Source organism: Lactuca virosa, chromosome 5 (genome assembly GCF_052849685.1).
Source record: "Lactuca virosa cultivar CGN04683 chromosome 5, Lactuca_virosa_CGN04683_v6, whole genome shotgun sequence".
NCBI classification, from domain to species: domain Eukaryota; kingdom Viridiplantae; phylum Streptophyta; class Magnoliopsida; order Asterales; family Asteraceae; genus Lactuca; species Lactuca virosa.
In genome coordinates, this window is record NC_136430.1 from 303,271,705 (window position 1) to 303,293,240 (window position 21,536).

The 21,536-nt window shown below is 34.4% G+C and overlaps 1 protein-coding gene and 2 long non-coding RNA genes across 3 annotated transcripts; all 3 read left to right on the top strand.

The window, feature by feature from the left end:
- Nucleotides 1-7,420: 7,420 nt before the first annotated feature.
- LOC145115795 (MLP-like protein 423) lies at nucleotides 7,421-8,237 on the top strand. Its single transcript, XM_079052151.1, has 2 exons — nucleotides 7,421-7,722; nucleotides 7,803-8,237. The coding sequence occupies exons 1-2, from the start codon at nucleotides 7,536-7,538 to the stop codon at nucleotides 8,072-8,074; spliced, it is 459 nt and encodes a 152-aa protein (XP_078908277.1). The 5' UTR covers nucleotides 7,421-7,535; the 3' UTR covers nucleotides 8,075-8,237.
- A 3,266-nt stretch (nucleotides 8,238-11,503) lies between these two features.
- Nucleotides 11,504-13,215, top strand: LOC145115796 (uncharacterized). Its single transcript, XR_013711710.1, has 3 exons — nucleotides 11,504-11,589; nucleotides 11,681-11,765; nucleotides 13,141-13,215. It is a non-coding gene; the product is annotated as an uncharacterized LOC145115796 (long non-coding RNA).
- A 5,681-nt stretch (nucleotides 13,216-18,896) lies between these two features.
- On the top strand, nucleotides 18,897-20,608 carry LOC145115797 (uncharacterized). Its single transcript, XR_013711711.1, has 3 exons — nucleotides 18,897-18,982; nucleotides 19,074-19,158; nucleotides 20,534-20,608. It is a non-coding gene; the product is annotated as an uncharacterized LOC145115797 (long non-coding RNA).
- The last annotated feature ends 928 nt before the right edge of the window (nucleotides 20,609-21,536 follow it).

A 21,536-nucleotide genomic window follows, 5' to 3' on the forward strand; every position in this document is an offset into this window, starting at 1 on the left:
GCCAAGTGATATCAAAGATAAAAATGGTCAAAATTTATGAGTCTTCCAAAAAGTCTAAAATTGTCACTTTGTTGTATAATAACTTAACCAGAAAACAATTTCAGTTTAACACCAACAAATTTTCATTTTATGAAGACCATTCTTTAAACTTACAAATACAATAGTACAACTAGAATGAACATTACATAATTATAGCAACATATTCAATGAACGACCCCTAATTATACCGATAAGACATTATTGTTCTTTTATAACTATATTTACATGTACACACTTATAATAGCTGTAATAATAACTAAATGCTACCTACACTCACAATATTCTTTTCTTCTCAAAGCCAATTCATCATATTTTGACACACATAAAAAAGGTACATGGCCATAAACAACCAATACTAACTTGTTTTCTTTTCTTGCGTTAACTAAGTACAACTAGTACTGAACCGCCCTATGGACACACATTTATTTAGTGTGACCATATTTATCACCTTTTAGCTACTTCGTATGTTATGTGTCTAAAAAGGCACCAGGTTATAGACACACATACAATTGCCTCATGTCAAAATACGTTTATCTATTGTCTCTTATAAAAAAAAGTATGACAATCTTAATCGATACATGTGGCTGATTGTGACCTATGGCCTCAATGTTCGAGTGTGACTAATATTTATCACATTTTGTATAATTAAGTGTGGTTAAAATTTTGATTATCTATACAATGGTCACACAAACTAATTTAAATGTATCCAAAAACAGTTTGTAAATTTTTTGAATGACCTTTGGCCACACTTTTAATAAAAAGTGTGACAGACCGTTTTTCGAAAAAGTGTGACCGTAGGTCATTTTTGTACTAGTGTTTGATATTTCCGCACTTTTTATTTACTACCTTGATACGCTGATAGTTATTATGAAATAAATGGTTTTATTCGATGGAATTGGATAAAATGCTTTTAGTATTAAACGAAAAAATTATTATGAAAATTCGGACAGTACACCAAGCATCAAATATAATATTCTTATATGTACAAAACTTTGCAATTAATCATCCAATTAAGTAAAAGTTGAAGGATTGAAGAATTTCAAATGAATGTGTTTGAAGACAATTGAGTAGAAGAAGTTGAAAAGTTAGGAAGTTTGAAAACAAATATTGTTAAATATACAGGTCATATTATTACCATATTGATATGGATATAAGAGTTATATATATAAATATATATATATATATATATATATATATATATATATATATATATATATATAAAAGGAATTTTGACATGAAAGTCCGTAAGTTTGTCAAGTTTTGTCCCTATGACAAAAAAAATTTGTTTAGTTACTTAAGCATTTCAAGTTTTTTTTATTTTTCTATTGTTTTCAGGTTACTATGAAATAAAATAATTTTGCCAAAAATTTTAAGTTTAAAAATCTTTTAAGTTTTTACTCAAAGTATGTGTTTTTTCATATTATACGAATTAAGGGTTTTTTGCAAAAAATTTGTAAACTTAAGGGTTTTTTGCAAAAGATTTGTAAACTTAAGGGTTATACATATTAAGTACATTTTTGCAAAATATTTGTAAACTTAAGGGGTTTTTTTGCAAAATATATATAATGGTAACCCACGTTATTGGTAAAAGATGAAAAAATGAAAAAAAAATAGAAAACGTAAGGACATAAACGGACAAAAAGTCATCACAAGTATAAACGGAAAATACTTGACAAACTTAAGGAGTTTTATGTCAACATCTCTAATTATAATATGAACATCTTAATACCTTTTCCTATTATAACTTTCATTACATAAATCTTTGTATAAGTAAAAATATATTGTTGAGACCGTATAAATTTTATTTTAGGTGATGATGTAAGCTTTTATCGTAATTTCACAAAACACAAGATGTATTTAATATTTTTTTTGTTAGAATGTTGTTTTCTTTATATCATTACAAAGGGGTGGATGTAGCATGTAACACATGAGGTGTTGAAAGTAAACTTAGGACAAGTCCATTATTGATCACATAGAGAAATATTTTGGAGTTTAAGAATATTAAAAATTTATGAATGGTTAAATTTGAGGAATTACATGTTTCTACTTTTCATAGTTACTTTGAGGACAAAATATCTTAAAGCGCTAGATAATTTGTAACACTCTGTTTTTAGGGCAAAAACTTTTGAGTAAATTTAAAATTTTAATTAAATAATATTTAAAATTAAAATCAACAAATAAATAAATACTCAAGTTAGAATAATGGGAATAACTAAAACGAATCATAATAATTGTTTTTTAGAGCAGTTAGAAATATTGAATATTTAAATTATAACAACTTGAGTTTTAGGGTTAAAACGTTAAATAGGGTTTGACTCACTTAAATGAAATTGGACCATAAAATTCATAAAATGGATAGGGGAGGACCAAAGGTTACAACCTTCTGTTGTGACATGTTCGCAGATGGTTTGGATGCTGAACGATGGATCCGACTTGGGTGCTTGCCTGAGAACACAGTCACAAAAGAATCGTTAAAGGACGACTGCGTGTTCTCCCTGTATGTCACTCCGACGATCAAGTTAGCTTTTTATGAGAGAGAGAGAGAGAGAGAGAGAAAATATGAGGGTTATTTTCATAAGAGAGAAGATGGATCTCTTCCTTGAGGCGGAAGAGATCCTTTTGTATCTATTACTAACGGGTCATGGGGACCGTGCCTCGTGAGCATGAAACGTGGCTTCCTCTTACTGGGAGAGCTATTCACGCTAAGTAACTATCAGGTGACGTCATTTCTGGGCGTCACCCGGACTATTTGTTGCCTTCTCATTGGTTGTGAGTGAATGAGAAGATCACATGGAATGTTCTTACCATGTGATGAGAAATGAACTGTTGCCCTGGCCTTGGCTCGCTTAGGCCAAGACCGGGTCTTAGCCAAGGATGTAACATTTCTGTTACATTTTTTGTTACACTTAACGTGGCCGTTAGGTAACGTTAACACCTTCATAGTTATAAGATGTTAGTAGTTGTCATGGGTTAAATTAGACAAACTATGAGGAGATCGAAAAATGGAATATAAGATGTTCTCTTCCCTTGATTTCATCGGTAGATCATGATTGAGAAGCTTAAGAGAAGAAATATAGCAATTTCATGAGATTTCCGCATCTAGAGTTGGATTCAATCAAGGAGTCATCATTTGAATCAACACTTGAAGTAATCTAGAGCTTGAAATATATAATTATTTACTAAATCATCTCCAATTTTGAGTTTGAAAATGGGATAGAAACCCAAATTCAGTTTTAGATCAAATTGATGGAGAAGGTTTTTTTTTCTAACCTTTTTTTTTAACATGGTCGATGTGGTTCTAAACCCAATCCTATCATTCATTTGATGGAATCGGTCTTTGGGTAAAAATATAAACATGTACCCTATAACTCAAATTGTGATTTAGAAGTTGTTAAGTTGTCCTCTAATTTATTTTATGATCATTTTTTGAGTTTTTGTTAGAATAAGTTCATCATGGATGCACAAACTCACTTGGCTGAGAGAATCATAGCAAAAATATGGATTTGAGGATTTCATGGTTGAATTGTGATTTTTCTAGGTGGATTTAAATAGATAGATATGTAAATGCTATTATAAATCAATAATTAATACATTGGGAATGATTTGGATGCAAAACATAAAGAATTATTTGATCTCTAGGTGATCATAAGGATTTTTTGACCATAAGGGCAATTTGGGAATCTATGGATTCGAATGGTAATTTCATATTTATATTAAGAGCCTACAATCCTTTATAATGATATTTAGCATGATATTATGCATTTGGAATCATTCATTTGAATATTTAATGGCTTTGGGATGGATCATATTACTAGTAAGAGGTTCTATTACAAAATTAAGCTATTAATCACTTTGGTTAAGAGCTTAATGGGCACTTGGACTCTATGTTTTTCTTCAACGCTTAATAGATTAATTGATGGGTTTTATATGATAAACATCTTCTAAACATTCATGAGAACCCATAAAAGTGGTACAAAATGAAAAGATATGTAAAGTAAAGGGTGAATTTAGAAATAAAAACTTAAATATGAAAATTTGTTGTGTAGAACACGACACGTTCTACACGAGAACGTGAAGCGTAAGGGAAAAGGAGAAATTCTCTTTGAAAAACGCAATGCGTAATTGCCGCTCTACAATCATTTAATACTTGGTCTCCAAAAACTGTTTTGTTCATAACTTTTGCATACATACTCGAAATCATGCATCGTTTCTCCTATGTTCATATTTCTACGTAATGAATAGTTTGAAACTATAAAATTTATATTTTGGAGTTAAGGACTTAATAAATTGCTTAATAGGTCACTTAATGGGATCTTGATTCATTTATAATTAGTTTTAGGTGATACTTATGTTCTAGAAGCGAATACTAGTCTTTTGACACCTATTAATGTTAATGATAACCATAGGTGTTGATTGAGAAGCATAGAGCTTGGAGAATTCTATTCAAAATAAAGACAAGTATGATTTGTGTTAATCTTTGGACTAAGATGACTTATTGGGAGCACATAAACCTACTTGTTAACATTTTTTTTAAACTCTCTTTCTTATAAACTTGATTGCTAGTTGACTTTACAATATATATATATATATATATATATATATATATATATATATATATATATATATATATATATATATATATATATATATGTTGCATTCATGTAAATAAGTTTTAGAAAGTAAATTGATAGCAAAAGCTAGTATTTATTTTAAAAGTGATGTTGGCATCCTACATGTTGCATACATACTAGGTTGGGTGAATTGAGTGGTCAAGTCCTTGAATCCTTTTTGTGTGTTGAGTTGTTGTGAGTGGATTTCTAGATAATCGTCATGTGCATGCGTATAGGTTCGATACCGCTTGTATGGTTTGGGATTGGTGGCTCTATAGCCCTAGAAACAGATTACCATCAAAGTGTCATATTGAGCCATCGGGACAAGGGTCATGGCCCTTAGCAACGGATTACCATCAAAATATCCTATTGAGCCATCAATGAGATTTACTATTAAGACTAGCATGAATTTGGGCTATTTGCATGCATTGATTTTTATTAAATATTTCCATAATTACCCATTTTGCATAGTGTGGGATTTCTGCACCCTTTTTTTTCGGAAATGATATTGTTTTCTATAAATATTTGGGGGATATAAGTCCATTTGATTTGATTTAGGTTATTAAACGCGAATTTTATGTGTTTTTAAACTATTATTGTTTGTAGTAAATCTTTTGGGAATATAAGACCCTTGATTTTATTTGGATTATCGAACCTAGGTGTTCTGCATGTTTTGAACTACTATGTGTTGTTTTTGGAGATTTGATTCAAGTAATATGGATTATCATTCGTTACTCTAAATGAATCAAACTCGTGTAACTCATTAGATAAATCCATTGCCTAACTTATTTTGATGTGTGCTCAAATTGAAGACCCTAACTTGGGTTAAGGATTAGCTTGGAATTTAAGATGGCCACATAATGTGTGTTGAGCTTGAACCTTGTTGTGATATTTTATTGTTAACAAACTCGCTATTTAAAAATTTACAAATGTGTTTTTGAGACATTAGGATCGTATTCTGTAATTAATTTCAAATTAAACTCTTAATGTTAAAGAGGTTTTTCTTAACAATGTTTTCTAATAGACCATGGTGAGGGGTGTTACAGTATATGTGAGTGTTTGTGTATATATGTATGTGTATGCATTTAAATGTGTATGTATATATGTATATGTGTGTATGTAGGTGTATGTTTGTTGTTTGTGCATAAAGAAGTGTATTTGTATAAGTAATAATTTAATAATAACAGAAATACACATATACACATGTTTGTATCAGTAATTATACTAATAATAACTATTATTATTATTATTATTATAAAAATAGTAATAGTATAACTAATATTCTTTTTTTCCATAGGAAATATTAAAAAACACCAACGGAATACCGATGGCTCACGGAGTCACCGGCACGACCAATTTAAATGAACCTCCTGTTCATAGCTAATAAAAAACTTGGACCAAAATCACACCCTTTGCTCTCTGTCAGTTGTAATACAAGCCACCACCCTCCTGGAGGCATGATGAGGTAGGGAATGATAGCATCACAACGATAGAAGTCTGTTCAAGACGGCTAACCTTCTAAGAAACAAGAAGAAGAAATATAGAACTTGGAGCAATTTTCGTTTGTATATCCCTGAATGCAAAGTACACTGCAAATAAATAAATTAAAAACGGGAAAACATGGACAAATGGAACTAAATTCTAGGACTTCAAGTACCAAGTAAAAGTTGTTAACTAATGCATTTGACAAAGTCAGCAACGTGTCGATACTTGATGCAATGGTGCTGTTGCTGGATTTATTTACACAAACGAGCAAGAGAACTGGTTGTACGCGACGGCCCGACATTGGTGCAAGTTGGGTCATCGGATGCTTAATCCATGCATTTGCAGTTTTGCACTCTCGTGTACGAAATTCTGCAATTTCAATTTTGCTTTCACATAAAATACATGATTATTAGTTTATAGAATTTCAAGTAATGGTACTTGATTATTTATTTTAAGAATGTACATGTAATATATACTTTTATCCGATCTAAATAATGTCTCATAGGAAATGTAATAGATTAAAACTCGCAATAATCAATAGGGTGTGTAATTTTCAATATCGGGATTGTTTGCTACTTAATAGAGACGAAATGTAGACCGGCTGGATTAGATTAGGATGGTTTTAGACATTATTACTTACTACTCGCGATTGACACAATTTCTTTCATTTTCTAGAAGATAACCACACTATATATATGTATGAAGTACGTCTATTAAATATGTTATTAAATTTGTTAATAGAATTTACAATGTACAATACATACTTAAAGATAACATTGATTCTGTTAACACATTCGTTAATTAGGAACCTCTACCTGTTTGTCATCATAAATCCATTTACAAAGTCAAACTAAAATTAAAGACAACTTTTATGTTACGTGTAAAAAGTATATTTTTAGACTGTTACTAGATTACAAAGCACAATTTTAAAATTGATTAATTCTTAGCGGCATATGCTATAAGTTTATAACTAAGCAAAAGACTTATTTAGTCCTCAACCTCAAAGAAGGATGCACCATTTGATACCAGCCTTTTGATTAACGTATGTGTTAACTATCATGCATTACTATTTTGTATATTGTTATTAACTTATTATATTGTATTAGCCCATTATAGTGTTAACGCGTTAGTCTTTGATAGCCCATGTAAATAATGTATTTAAGTTGCTTGAATGGGATGAAATCGGCATCGAATTATTCCAAATTACATTAATGTGTACTAGCTCTATCCAATTAACATTGCAGTTTAACCCCATTCTCACTATAAAAGCAAGTCCATTTCATGGGTATTTCACATACCTTCAATATACTTTTCATTTAACTTCCTATTCCATCTTCATACTTGTCTGACTTTTAACTATTGACTTTGAGTTTGACAAAGCTTCCATCTTTCTTTTTTCTAATGGCAACCACAGGGAAGCTTGATGTTGAAGTCAAGGTGAAATCCGAAGCAGAAAAGTTCTGGAAAAGCATCAAGGATGCTGCCACCACCCTCCCTAAAGTTTGCTCCAACATTTACGAAAAAATTGAAGTTGTTGAAGGGGATGGATGGAGCCTTGGATCTGTCCGCGAGATTCACTATGGTGAAGGTATCAACATTATAGTTCATGAATAAATTAATCTTATTGCATGGTAATCATGCCTAACATGTTTGTTTACTACAAAATAGGGATGCCATTTGGGAAGTCAAGGAAAGAGAAGATAGAAGAAATTGATGAATCAAAGAAGAAAGTGGTTTACAGTGTGATTGGTGGGGATTTAATGGAATACTACAAGACTTTCAAGTTTAGTATTGAGGTGATTCCCGAGGGAGAAGGAAGCCTTGTGAAATGGCAATGTGAGTATGAGAAAACAAGTGATGAGGTTCCAGATCCTATCATGGGCAGAGACACTGCTGCCGAGAATATCAAGGATATTGATGCTTATCTTCTTAAAGCATAAAATAAAATGCATCTCTTGGATCAATTTGTGTTTATTATAAATAAAAAGCATACATTGTCCTTTGTATGTACACAAGTTGACCTCTGCTAATATGAATAATATTAATCGATGTACTCTCCTTTCTTTACTTATCGAAATAATAGCAACATATGAATTAAGTTGAGTTTTATGGCTTAATTCTTCTCATAGACAACATATTGCAAAAGAGGAGCCTCTTCATTATGCAACTTTGAGCTCCTTCCGGTTGTTCTCCTTTAGCATTAATTTCACCACATTATAGTGTAAAACCCAATAACAAAACATATGATCCCTAAACTCACAAGTTTTTGGCGTTTTGGATTTACTAATTTGTACATTATTCAAAATTTAAGAGCAAAAAAAAACAAAAAATACAAGTAAAATGATGAAATTTTCTTCACCTTCAAAGATAGAAAACATCATCTAAATTAAAGTTTGAATCATCAAAATACTAAAAATAAAACACATGTCTTTCATACACACCATGCTTTAAAGCAGGCTCAAAATTAAATCCCCTATCAGTTTTCACAAAGACTTTTTTCTTTCACAAACAATCCCCAGTGGATCAAAATACCAAAACTAAAACACATCTCTTAAGTGAGCAAACAAAACATACCAATTACTCAATTAGACGATAGAAAGCAGCCTCTTCTTATGTTTTATTTTATTAAACATAACCATTTTTTTTCTTTATTTCGATCAATTTGTTGTAACTAATTTTGAAAAAGTTACAAATAAAATCAAGACAATCTTCAAAAATGGTCCCTATGGTTTTCAAAAAAATCAAGTTTGGTCCTAAACTTTTTTGTCTTCAAGGATGGTCCATGTGCTTTGAAAAATTTTAATGGATCATCCTTATGGCTAACTTCGTCACTGTTGGTCTGTTAAATCAGAACGCGTGCAAACCATGTGAAGGTAAAATCTTCTTTTACAATCATAAGGACCATTCATGAAGTTTTGTAAATTTTGACAGAAAAGCCCTAATATAACATTGTTCGGTGCATATCGAAAGATAATCCTCTCTAGGCATCTCATATAGATCACCTTATTCTGAAGAGCCACATTGATGATAACGACACCATGATCATGAAGAAGTAATCTTACAGCTTGAAAACATATTATTAACAAATTGTGGTGGTGGAGCACTAATGTCATTTCGTGTAACACTCATAAAATATGGTCTCAAAATTTTCATTTTTTAATTACTAAATAAAAACCATAGTTATCAAAACATTTCATCAAAACATAAGTCATAGTATCTCAAAACATCATAAACGGTATATCCATATCAAAACATATGTCAAAGATATCAGAGTAAACATCACAGGCTAAACATCATGGTGTGTGCAATGCAGTCATCCCGAACTCTTTCTTTTTGCTACCGGAAGTACCTGAAACTAAAATTGAAAACCGTAAACACGAAGCTTAGTGAATTTCCCCCAAACTACCACATACCATACACATAACATGCAACTAGGAGATACGGGCCCTGCCCACACTCGAGGAGATTTGGGCCCCGCCCACACTCGGATAACGGGCCCCACCCTATGATATACGGCCCCGCCCACGCTTAGTGAGATACGGGCCCCGCCCACACTTAGCTAATAGTGAGATTCGGGCCCCGCCCACACTCAGCTAACTAAGAAACACATACAAGTATCACACAAACAACAAGTATAACCAAATCTACCAATCCGTTCTATATCCTTACTCAAGTAATGCTAAGATACGGGCCCTACCCACACTTAGCTACTAATCAGCACACATAACATACACGGGTCGGCATTGGTGCCTTCGACCCGTTCAAACCAGGAAGAAACTCAGCTCAAATGTCGGATGATAGTTGAAATGTCTCTGCCCCGAAATCAGCTCTACTCAATCCCTGAACCAAACAATCCTTTAGTTGCCATTTCATACTCATAACCCATTAGGGTCAACCATGGTCAAAGTCAATTCTAGGTCAAAGTCAAAGTCAACGCTCCGAGTTGACTCAACTCATCGAGTTTACCCTTCAACTCGCCGAGTTCCCATGAATCACAGAATTGTGAAATCGCGATTCAACTCGTCGAGTTTTCCTCCAACTCGTCGAGTTCTTACTTTTAAATAGAGTCGGGATTCTTCGACCCAACTCGTCGAGTTCCTCTATGAACTCGTCGAGTTTTTCAGTCTGTTAGCCCTTCTTAATGCATTAAGCCCTTATTCTTTAGATCTACACTCTATACTCCAGATCTAGACTGTAAATACTTCTATAAGGGTAAAGTTTCCAACTTTACCCATTAATACTTTTCCTAAATGGATTAACCTCAAACCCTAACCCAAAAAGGCCAAACTCTTAATCCAAACACCACCAAAACTACAAGATAGACCATGAGGTCATAGATCTGGACTCTAGGGACAAGATGTGACAACCGTCAAATTTCGGTCAAGTCAAAGTCAAACAAAGTCAACAAGTCAAACCGGTCAACTCCATTAACCCTTGTATGTTAGGGTTTACATTATACAATTCGCTATTTCAATGAGAAAACATCATTTGAAAAATTCATTTGTTTGATTTTCCTTAGCCTTAACAGTGCTAAACAACGAACCAAAGCGATAAAACACTATTGCACAATCATCGGGATTGTGTAAGACACTAAATCATGGCTTAACGGGGTTTATGGACCTTTCGTTGCGAAGCCGGACACTCAAAAAGATCACAAACGAAACCTCTCACAATCTCTTTCACTCAACCTCTCTCTATTAAAATCTCTCCCAAATCTCTCCCGAATCTCTCCCAAATCTCTCTCAAAAGTTCCTTTAAATTTTTGTAATCATTCGGGCCATCCCGACCCTTAACTGGGTCAAAAACCACTTGAAACGGGGTAAAAACGGGTAAAATAGGCTTAAGGACCCAAAACTGAAGCTTCAGGACCGAAGTCCCTGTCATAAAGGAAGACGACACACATTTGTCTGTCGTAACCTTACGACGCGCGTGTTGATGACACGCAATGAGTATCAAGGAAGCCCCTGTCATAAAAGAAGACGACATGCATTTTTGCGTGTCATAATGTTTCCGGTTTTTCGACTACGACTTTGTTTTAGGCCCGTTTTTCATCATTTTAACGCGGGATTTTCACCAAAAACTTTATTTTTACAGTTAGAACTCTATATGTCAGTAATCCCCATGTTTTTAGGGCCATTCATACCAATAATTAGTAGGGGAGGTGCTTGAGGTGGAAAGATGACTTTACTTTACTTTATGTCACATGCCACCACTCACACCCACTACATGGCCAACTCTTTCCCACTACATGACCAGCTCTTACCCACTACATGACCAACTCATACCCACTACATGACCAGCCCCACTCCTTGTCTAAGTATAAAAACCCATCCCCTCTCTTCATACTTCTTTCATTCTCTTATTTTCCTCCAAGGATCACACTCCAAATTCTCTCACCATTCTCTCTCAATTCCAAGACTTCCAAGGCTGATTATCAAGCTTTCTTCCACTCTTGGTAAGTATAATTCATTCTTCTTATGATTATTACACATCCTTCTACTCAAAATCATAAGAATCTTACACAAACATCGTCACCTTCATGTTAGGTTCTCGATTCGTCAAGGCATCTTCTAAGTGTTCTTGGGTCGAACACTTCTCTTCTCCAACATCCATCCTCTAATAACACATAAGGTGAGTTCATACCCCTACATTTACATGTTTTTCTTAAGTTTTAAGGGGGGAATACAAGTAAAATCATCAAGAACACAATTAAACTTTTTCTAACAGATTACATCAGAAAAGATGGACGTTAATCACGGACTGTTTTGGTCAACTTAAATATTTTAGTTTTCAAAACTGTTCCAGGTGCAAGTAGTTCAAACTCTTAGCTTTAAAATGGATACTTGCACATCTCCATATGATTTTTCTACAATTTATGGTGATTTTTACAAAACTGCCTGTCATTTCAGAGGCAAACCCGGACCAGTCTGTGATTATGAACATTTTCACCTCTGTTAGAGATCACTAAAAATCATGATAAAATTTACGAACAAACTAGACTCATATTCCAAACTCTCAAAATTTTCGGATTTGGATTTAGAGCTTTGATGATTTTTCTATAAATTTTCTAAGAACAGTAACAGAAACGGTTTTTCAACGAAAAGTTGCTGTTAATTTCATTTCACCTTGTAACATGTTGAGCAAGGTGTATATCTTTATGTGATTATATGTTATTGCAATATATGACATTTTATCTTAATATTTAGACACACATCAGTTTACAAATGGATTTGGTCATATAAAATATAAAGAATAACAAGTGATTATAATCAAAGTACAATCGATACATTCAAACATTTAATAAACTATTTTGAATATAGTTTGCATACATTACCACGTACTACCCTTGGTTGATAAACTATAATAGGTATAGTTTATGATACATTACATAACACATACATTTAAAAAGGGTACATTTATACAAAGGATATTTTCATTAAGCAAGGTACGGCCATACGGTACCAAGTTTTCATAACACGTAATTCCGTTAATGACTTTGTGAGACATTTACTTCAAATTACCATTAAGTCCTGTATTGTAACCAGAGTCTCCTTGAGGGAGAGCGTGATACTTGTGTATAGATCTATATTGGGTTTGACAAACCCACACCTAAGCTGCATGCAACAGCTAGACCGGCAGGTCTGGGGTGACAAATGTCATAACATTTCCGACGCCTGAAGAACGTCGTTTCAGGCCAACTAGGTCATAGCATGGTTATAATAACTCACATAAAGTATTAATAAACATTGGAATTTACGGGAACTTCATTAAAATTTAACGAGTTTATGTCGATTTAAACTTGCATTGTTTTACTATAAATATGACAAATTACTTGTACATTTCGGTCTTTGGGTTTTAAGACTACATTTACACATTAAGGAAAATATTGGATTTTCTAACACAAATACTACTTTCACAAACGAAAGGCTTTTAATAATACCAAACAAAAGCTTATGAACTCACCAACCTTTGTGTTGACACTTTTTCAAACAACTTGTATTCTCAGGAAATCATTAAACAGGTAATCAAGTGCTTTTGAGGATGGGACGCTAAGGCGTCTACTATTTCATATTTTGTCAACATATTGTAATTGATTCGTAAACATGTAATTCATACAATGATGTAACTTTTTCAATTATATATATGTTGGTTGAGTTTGCTTGAATTACTATTACAATTGTTGTTATGATACTATACATGAAGTCCTCCACCCCCGGACGTTTCCGCCATCCTTGGTTTGGGGGTGTGACAGATTGGTATCAGAGCACAGTTTATAGTGAATTAAGTATATCAAACCACATAAGATATACAAACTATAAACACAATTGGGACTAATAGTCTCTGATTTGTGCATTTTTCAAATAAATATACTTTTAGAAAATAAATGATTTTTTATTAAAAGTATAAATACATGCATACGTGCTCATATAGTGTCATAACTAGAAGAACATAAAATAAAAGAAGAGGAGTTGTACATTATGGGTATGCCTTGGTATATGTAAATCAAGTCTGGGAAGGATATAGCATGATCAACTATATCTGTCCGAGGAGTGACTTGCATATACTGGGGGATAGTCATAATGGGCAACAAATCTATCAACCTAACTACACCCTATAGAGAATACTTTAAGAATCGAATCTAAACAGCTAAAAATACTATAGGAGTATTTGGTGATACTATAACCAACTTATGTGAAAACTAAAGACCTCTATTAGTAGGCCTATGATAACTGAGTGCATACGCCAAGGTTATACATAATTAAAGATATTATAGACTCAGAATCTATGACTATTGCTCTACTTCCTGTTCCTTGTTTGGTTGTGGACTTAGAGTAGAGTCATTTATTCGAAAGTCTATTCTATCTCAAATTATGTATAACTGATATGCACTACGTGATTATAGACGTAACTAATAAGGATCACCCCTATAAGTAATTATAGGATTAGGCGTCTATTAATTATCTCTTCTACCCCTATTCTCGCAGGAGCAACATGATGTGTAAATTTTAACGCCCGTACAAAACCTACTTCTACCCACTACCATAACTCCATCTCCAAGACGTTAACAGAAACACCAAGAATAGTTCACTAAAGTGCGAAAATATACATGTGTATATAAGTGGTAAGGATATTTACTAAAAGGTTTATCAATGAAATAGGCATGCATTTTATTTCATTGAATCTCACTACTTGGTATTACAAACAATTTACAACTGGTAACTCTAAGATTCTTTAGGTGTACCTCGAAGTTATGTGTAATTAAGGAATGATTGACCTAGAAATGGTGAGTCCGCCTTAGGACCTGTTCCTTGTTTGGTTGTGGACTTAGGGTAGACTCACTAGGATCAACAGTCTAATAAAATTTTAATTACACATAACTGGGGGCATGTCAAGAGAATCTTAGGAGTGGATCAGACATGGAACAAATCACAAGATTATAATCAAGTTATTCCTACTAAATTCATAAGTCTATTTATATAGACCTCTGGTATAGAGTCGTCGGCGTAGTCGTGTCGGCAATCTAAAATATGGCTAAATACATAATACAAACTATAATACCCAAATTATACAAAATTTTCTGCATTAAAAATCAATAGACAAATACATAAAATGAAACTAAAAAAAAAGAGTATCAAACTATCAAGAGAAAAACACATACAATGTAGATTAAAATCCACTAATGATAACAAAATGGCTAAAAGAAAAGGTAAGGACTAAGGATTGTTAAGTCCTCTCTTCTTATAGATAGCTTTGAAGCAAGCTTGCCTAAGCTTCTTTGTTCTTTCTGTCAGTTCCATACCTGGCAATTTCTCCATCATCTTCTTGTGCCCTGCTAACGTCTCTACCTCCTCCTTTAATCCCAACTCCTAGTTTTTTTAGGTAGATGCAATATATTTTTCGTGTGAGTTTATAAAATTTACAATGAGTTAAGTTTATGTAAATATAAATCAGAAATCGTAGTAAAACAATTGATTCGATGTGGCATATGCCTAGGGCCTATGTTTATGTTATAAAGAAACTAATAATTAAAATTTTAGAAAATACCAAAACTACTTTGGTTACCAAGTGCATGCATACATGCATGAGTAATGTATAGAAGGTTATTATCGTAGTTTACCTTGGCATTTTGAATGAGGGATTGAAGGCTCTTAAGTTTTCTATGAGGCCATCTGTTTATGTTTAGCTCTCTGCATCTTTTCTTCAACAATGTTAACCCTATCCCTAGTTCCTTTGCTGCCATGATTATCGGCATCTCAAAGTACTTCGCTATCTCTTCAAACTCCAATGGTCTCAATCTATTTGCCACCTTCCGGCCACCGTGATCAGTGGTGGCAGCACTAGAACTACCTGTAGCCTCACCACCGGATTTACAGTCTTCACTGAAACTAACCAATGGTAAATTACCATCCTCCCAACAATCCCATAAGCTTATGTCTTCAAGGGGATCAAGATCATGAAACTCATTTCTAGAAATGATGTTTTGATCTTTGTTAAGTACTGTGGAAACATTCTGATCGAGCACTTCATGCGATTTTTCCGACAACTCGAAATCCTGATGGTTGAGCAGGTCACCACTGCAAAAATCAAACCATGTTTTGATCAATATAAACAAAATCACTTTTCTGTGCGAAAGATGGTGTAATGAGTGACATTTATATATACCTGAACAGATCCTGATGATCAAAGTACTGAAACCGATCGAGGTCATCTATGGGGTTTTGATGATCTGCAGGCAGATCCATTTGTGAGGGAGAAGTTAAAGAGTCGCGGTAAGAATGTGCTGATTTATATAAGGGAAGTGGGAGAAGTAACGAATAACAAATAAAGAGGAAATGAATGGTCTTTGAGCCGTAACCTTCTTCTGTGATGATTTATATAAGGTAAGTGGGAGGAGTAATAAATAAAAAATAAAGAGGAAATGAATGGTCTTTGAGCCGTAACCTTCTTCTTCAATTCACACACATATACGTATATGTTGCTGCAAATTAGGACTTTTGTGCCTCATGCATTTAATGCATCACATGCCTACTGCATATTCTTGACTTTGAAGCTACGTACCAGTTTCGAATTTCCCCAGTAGCACACTTTTCATTAGAAAGTACTCCAAGTCTTCACACATGCAAATTATGACTTGAGTGTCGTTATAGGTAACTAATAAAACTTTATTTTTTTTAACCCCTTAAATATCAGTACAAGCATCTAACATCGACATTTAAATTCTAAATTTCTTTTTATTACTAAAACTAGCATCTATTCAAGTCTATAAACCATGAATCTTGGGAACACGGCAAAACCCAAATAAGTCTTATCATCTATGTAAAAACTCAGGGTTTTTACCAGTGAATCTATCAGTAGCGGAGCTTGAACAATTAACTTGGGGGAGGGGGGCCGAAAATATTATAAACTGAAATTAACAAAAAAAAAAAAAATCAAAATCAAAATTTGAACAATAACCAATAACTCATTTAACAATAACCAAATCTATAAGTTCATAACTTGTAAATCAAATTGGAAAATCGCCAAATCACAAATGACAGCCAAATTAAAAAGAAACTCAGTAAGACAGTAGTAACGCATAAATAGGCAACGGATTGACTGAAAACAGCAGCAGCAGTGCAATACGCCAACACCAACAATCAACAATCTTACAATCAGAAAAGAAAGAACGGCTGAACAGGATATGGGTCTCGGGATTACATACCTGATTTCTGTGAAGTGTGAATAGGGATTTGGGCATTAGGCGATGGCGATTGGCGAGAGTGAGACCAGGCGACTGACTTAGCGAGACAGCGAGAAACGAACAGCAGGCGAGATAGGCAGCGAATTGGGCAAATAGGGATGAATCGATTTTGATTTCTTGATATCAGGCTTGGTAACACTTGCTTATAACCCAAGTGGGGTAACAAAGTGGATGTTCATTTGAGTTGGCCCAGTAGGCAATGTGGGCCTGAAGAGCCGAGGCATGTTATCTATCCACTGTCGAGAGAGAAGAGTTTTTGCAGCTCTGTGAAGCCAGCCTGACGCATTGCCTCTTTCTCTAAGACCCAAGCCTAAGCTCAAGCCACATGAATCAACTCTCGACTTGGATCGTGCAAGAGTATTGGACCATTCTGATTAGGAATCGGGAGGGGCCAAAGCCCAAGTTTGAAGATAGCAGGCTTATAACAATTTTATTTTGAACTACAATTCCTACTCCTGGCCCCAATAATACTACGCCCCTGGAATCTATGATGGCTAGTGTAAACGTTATGGTCATATATCATTAAGATTCTATGGACTTAGAATGTGTGATTCCGCCTCATTCCCTGTTCCTTGTTTGGTTGTGCGCTTAAGGCGGGGTCACCCATCCAAAATGCCCTTGCAATCTTAATGATATACGACTAGTTTACGCCAATCGACTATAAAAGAACTAGTAGGACTTATAATGCAAATTTCGTCAAAATTTGTTGAAACATTCGTAATGATGGAACTCGCTAACTACGTTATAAAATATTCATAGTGGTAATACCAAGGATAAAACAGGGAGTATAAAAGCACACATAGAATACTCTATCATCCCAAAACAATAAACTCCTTTTAAATTGACTCAGTTCAAGTTACAATAAGAAATTTCCAAGGTCGTCATGTGACATCAGGAGGGTTGTTCCTCACCATAATCAATTTCTTGTACTACGCAAAGTTTTCCACATCTTTTTCCAAACTCTTGAAGTCCCAATCAAAATGCAAATTTCGGGACGAAATTCCCTCTAACGGGGGGATGATGTGACAACCGTCAAATTTCGGTCAAGTCAAAGTCAAACAAAGTCAACAAGTCAAACCGGTCAACTCCATTAACCCTTGTATGTTAGGGTTTACATTATACAATTCGCTATTTCAATGAGAAAACATCATTTGAAAAATTCATGTGTTTGATTTTCCTTAGCCTTAATAGTGCTAAACAACGAACCAAAGCGATAAAACACTATTGCACAATCATCGGGATTGTGTAAGACACTAAATCATGGCTTAACGGGGTTTATGGACCTTTCGTTGCGAAGCCGGACACTCAAAAAGATCACAAACGAAACCTCTCACAATCTCTTTCACTTAACCTCTCTCTATTAAAATCTCTCCCAAATCTCTCCCAAATCTCTCTCAAAAGTTCCTTTAAATTTTTGTAATCATTCGGGCCATCCCGACCCTTAACTGGGTCAAAAACCACTTGAAACGGGGTAAAAACGGGTAAAATAGGCTTAAGGACCCAAAACTGAAGCTTCAGGACCGAAGTCCCTGTCATAAAGGAAGACGACACACATTTGTCTGTCGTAACCTTACGACGCGCGTGTTGATGACACGCAATGAGTATCAAGGAAGCCCCTGTCATAAAAGAAGACGACATGCATTTTTGCGTGTCATAATGTTTCCGGTTTTTCGACTACGACTTTGTTTTAGGCCCGTTTTTCATCATTTTAACGCGGGATTTTCACCAAAAACTTTATTTTTACAGTTAGAACTCTATATGTCAGTAATCCCCACGTTTTTAGGGCCATTCATACCAATAATTAGTAGGGGAGGTGCTTGAGGTGGAAAGATGACTTTACTTTACTTTATGTCACATGCCACCACTCACACCCACTACATGGCCAACTCTTTCCCACTACATGACCAGCTCTTACCCACTACATGACCAACTCATACCCACTACATGACCAGCCCCACTCCTTGTCTAAGTATAAAAACCCATCCCCTCTCTTCATACTTCTTTCATTCTCTTATTTTCCTCCAAGGATCACACTCCAAATTCTCTCACCATTCTCTCTCAATTCCAAGACTTCCAAGGCTGATTATCAAGCTTTCTTCCACTCTTGGTAAGTATAATTCATTCTTCTTATGATTATTACACATCCTTCTACTCAAAATCATAAGAATCTTACACAAACATCGTCACCTTCATGTTAGGTTCTCGATTCGTCAAGGCATCTTCTAAGTGTTCTTGGGTCGAACACTTCTCTTCTCCAACATCCATCCTCTAATAACACATAAGGTGAGTTCATACCCCTACATTTACATGTTTTTCTTAAGTTTTAAGGGGGGAATACAAGTAAAATCATCAAGAACACAATTAAACTTTTTCTAACAGATTACATCAGAAAAGATGGACGTTAATCACGGACTGTTTTGGTCAACTTAAATATTTTAGTTTTCAAAACTGTTCCAGGTGCAAGTAGTTCAAACTCTTAGCTTTAAAATGGATACTTGCACATCTCCATATGATTTTTCTACAATTTATGGTGATTTTTACAAAACTGCCTGTCATTTCAGAGGCAAACCCGGACCAGTCTGTGATTATGAACATTTTCACCTCTGTTAGAGATCACTAAAAATCATGATAAAATTTACGAACAAACTAGACTCATATTCCAAACTCTCAAAATTTTCGGATTTGGATTTAGAGCTTTGATGATTTTTCTATAAATTTTCTAAGAACAGTAACAGAAACGGTTTTTCAACGAAAAGTTGCTGTTAATTTCATTTCACCTTGTAACATGTTGAGCAAGGTGTATATCTTTATGTGATTATATGTTATTGCAATATATGACATTTTATCTTAATATTTAGACACACATCAGTGTACAAATGGATTTGGTCATATAAAATATAAAGAATAACAAGTGATTATAATCAAAGTACAATCGATACATTCAAACATTTAATAAACTATTTTGAATATAGTTTGCATACATTACCACGTACTACCCTTGGTTGATAAACTATAATAGGTATAGTTTATGATACATTACATAACACATACATTTAAAAAGGGTACATTTATACAAAGGATATTTTCATTAAGCAAGGTACGGCCATACGGTACCAAGTTTTCATAACACGTAATTCCGTTAATGACTTTGTGAGACATTTACTTCAAATTACCATTAAGTCCTGTATTGTAACCAGAGTCTCCTTGAGGGAGAGCGTGATACTTGTGTATAGATCTATATTGGGTTTGACAAACCCACACCTAAGCTGCATGCAACAGCTAGACCGGCAGGTCTGGGGTGACAAATGTCATAACATTTCCGACGCCTGAAGAACGTCGTTTCAGGCCAACTAGGTCATAGCATGGTTATAATAACTCACATAAAGTATTAATAAACATTGGAATTTACGGGAACTTCATTAAAATTTAACGAGTTTATGTCGATTTAAACTTGCATTGTTTTACTATAAATATGACAAATTACTTGTACATTTCGGTCTTTGGGTTTTAAGACTACATTTACACATTAAGGAAAATATTGGATTTTCTAACACAAATACTACTTTCACAAACGAAAGGCTTTTAATAATACCAAACAAAAGCTTATGAACTCACCAACCTTTGTGTTGACACTTTTTCAAACAACTTGTATTCTCAGGAAATCATTAAACAGGTAATCAAGTGCTTTTGAGGATGGGACGCTAAGGCGTCTACTATTTCATATTTTGTCAACATATTGTAATTGATTCGTAAACATGTAATTCATACAATGATGTAACTTTTTCAATTATATATATGTTGGTTGAGTTTGCTTGAATTACTATTACAATTGTTGTTATGATACTATACATGAAGTCCTCCACCCCCGGACGTTTCCGCCATCCTTGGTTTGGGGGTGTGACACAAGATCACGTAAAGTCCAAGCTTTCTCTACATGCATGGCCATTAGAAGGTCCAAAAGGCCAAAATGATGGTCTAAAGGTTGCATGAGACTTCCATGGCCATAAAGTTGGCACCTTTATGCCATGAAAACCCCTCAATACCTTAGATCTGAAGTGTTAACCCATTTGGGACGTCCAACTCCCAAGGACCATGATATTTGCACCAAACCAATGAAAATAAGCCTAAAAGAAAATCTAAACAACTACAAAACAAGGTTCAAGCTTTATACCAGCAAAATGTCGTGGATGAGGCAAGGATTCTGGATCTATATGCTCCTTCTTGTGTCCTCAAGCTTTTCCTTCTTCCAATGGCTTCAAGAACACACTAAAACACTTAAAATGGCTCACAAACTCTCACAATAACATTAGGGTTTCGAGATCTAGGGTTAGGACAGTGGAGGCTGGAAATGAGGCCAAGAGAAAAGGTTTAAGGTGTTTAAATAGGGTGCAAACCCCGGAAATTAGGGTTTCATATCTGCCAGCCTACTCGTCGAGTTGAGGCCTCCCAACTCGTTGAGTAGGTTACTTAAAATGCGCGGCCATTATGATCTCTACTCGACGAGTTTGGGGATCCCAACTCGTCAAGTTGCTCTATAAAATGAAATAAATTATAAGTTAAATATATACCAGGAACCAGGCGTTACAATTCTCCCCCACTTGTCTCAGACTTCGTCCTCGAAGTCTTCCGTCTCGAATAATCCTGGATAATGCTTTCTCATC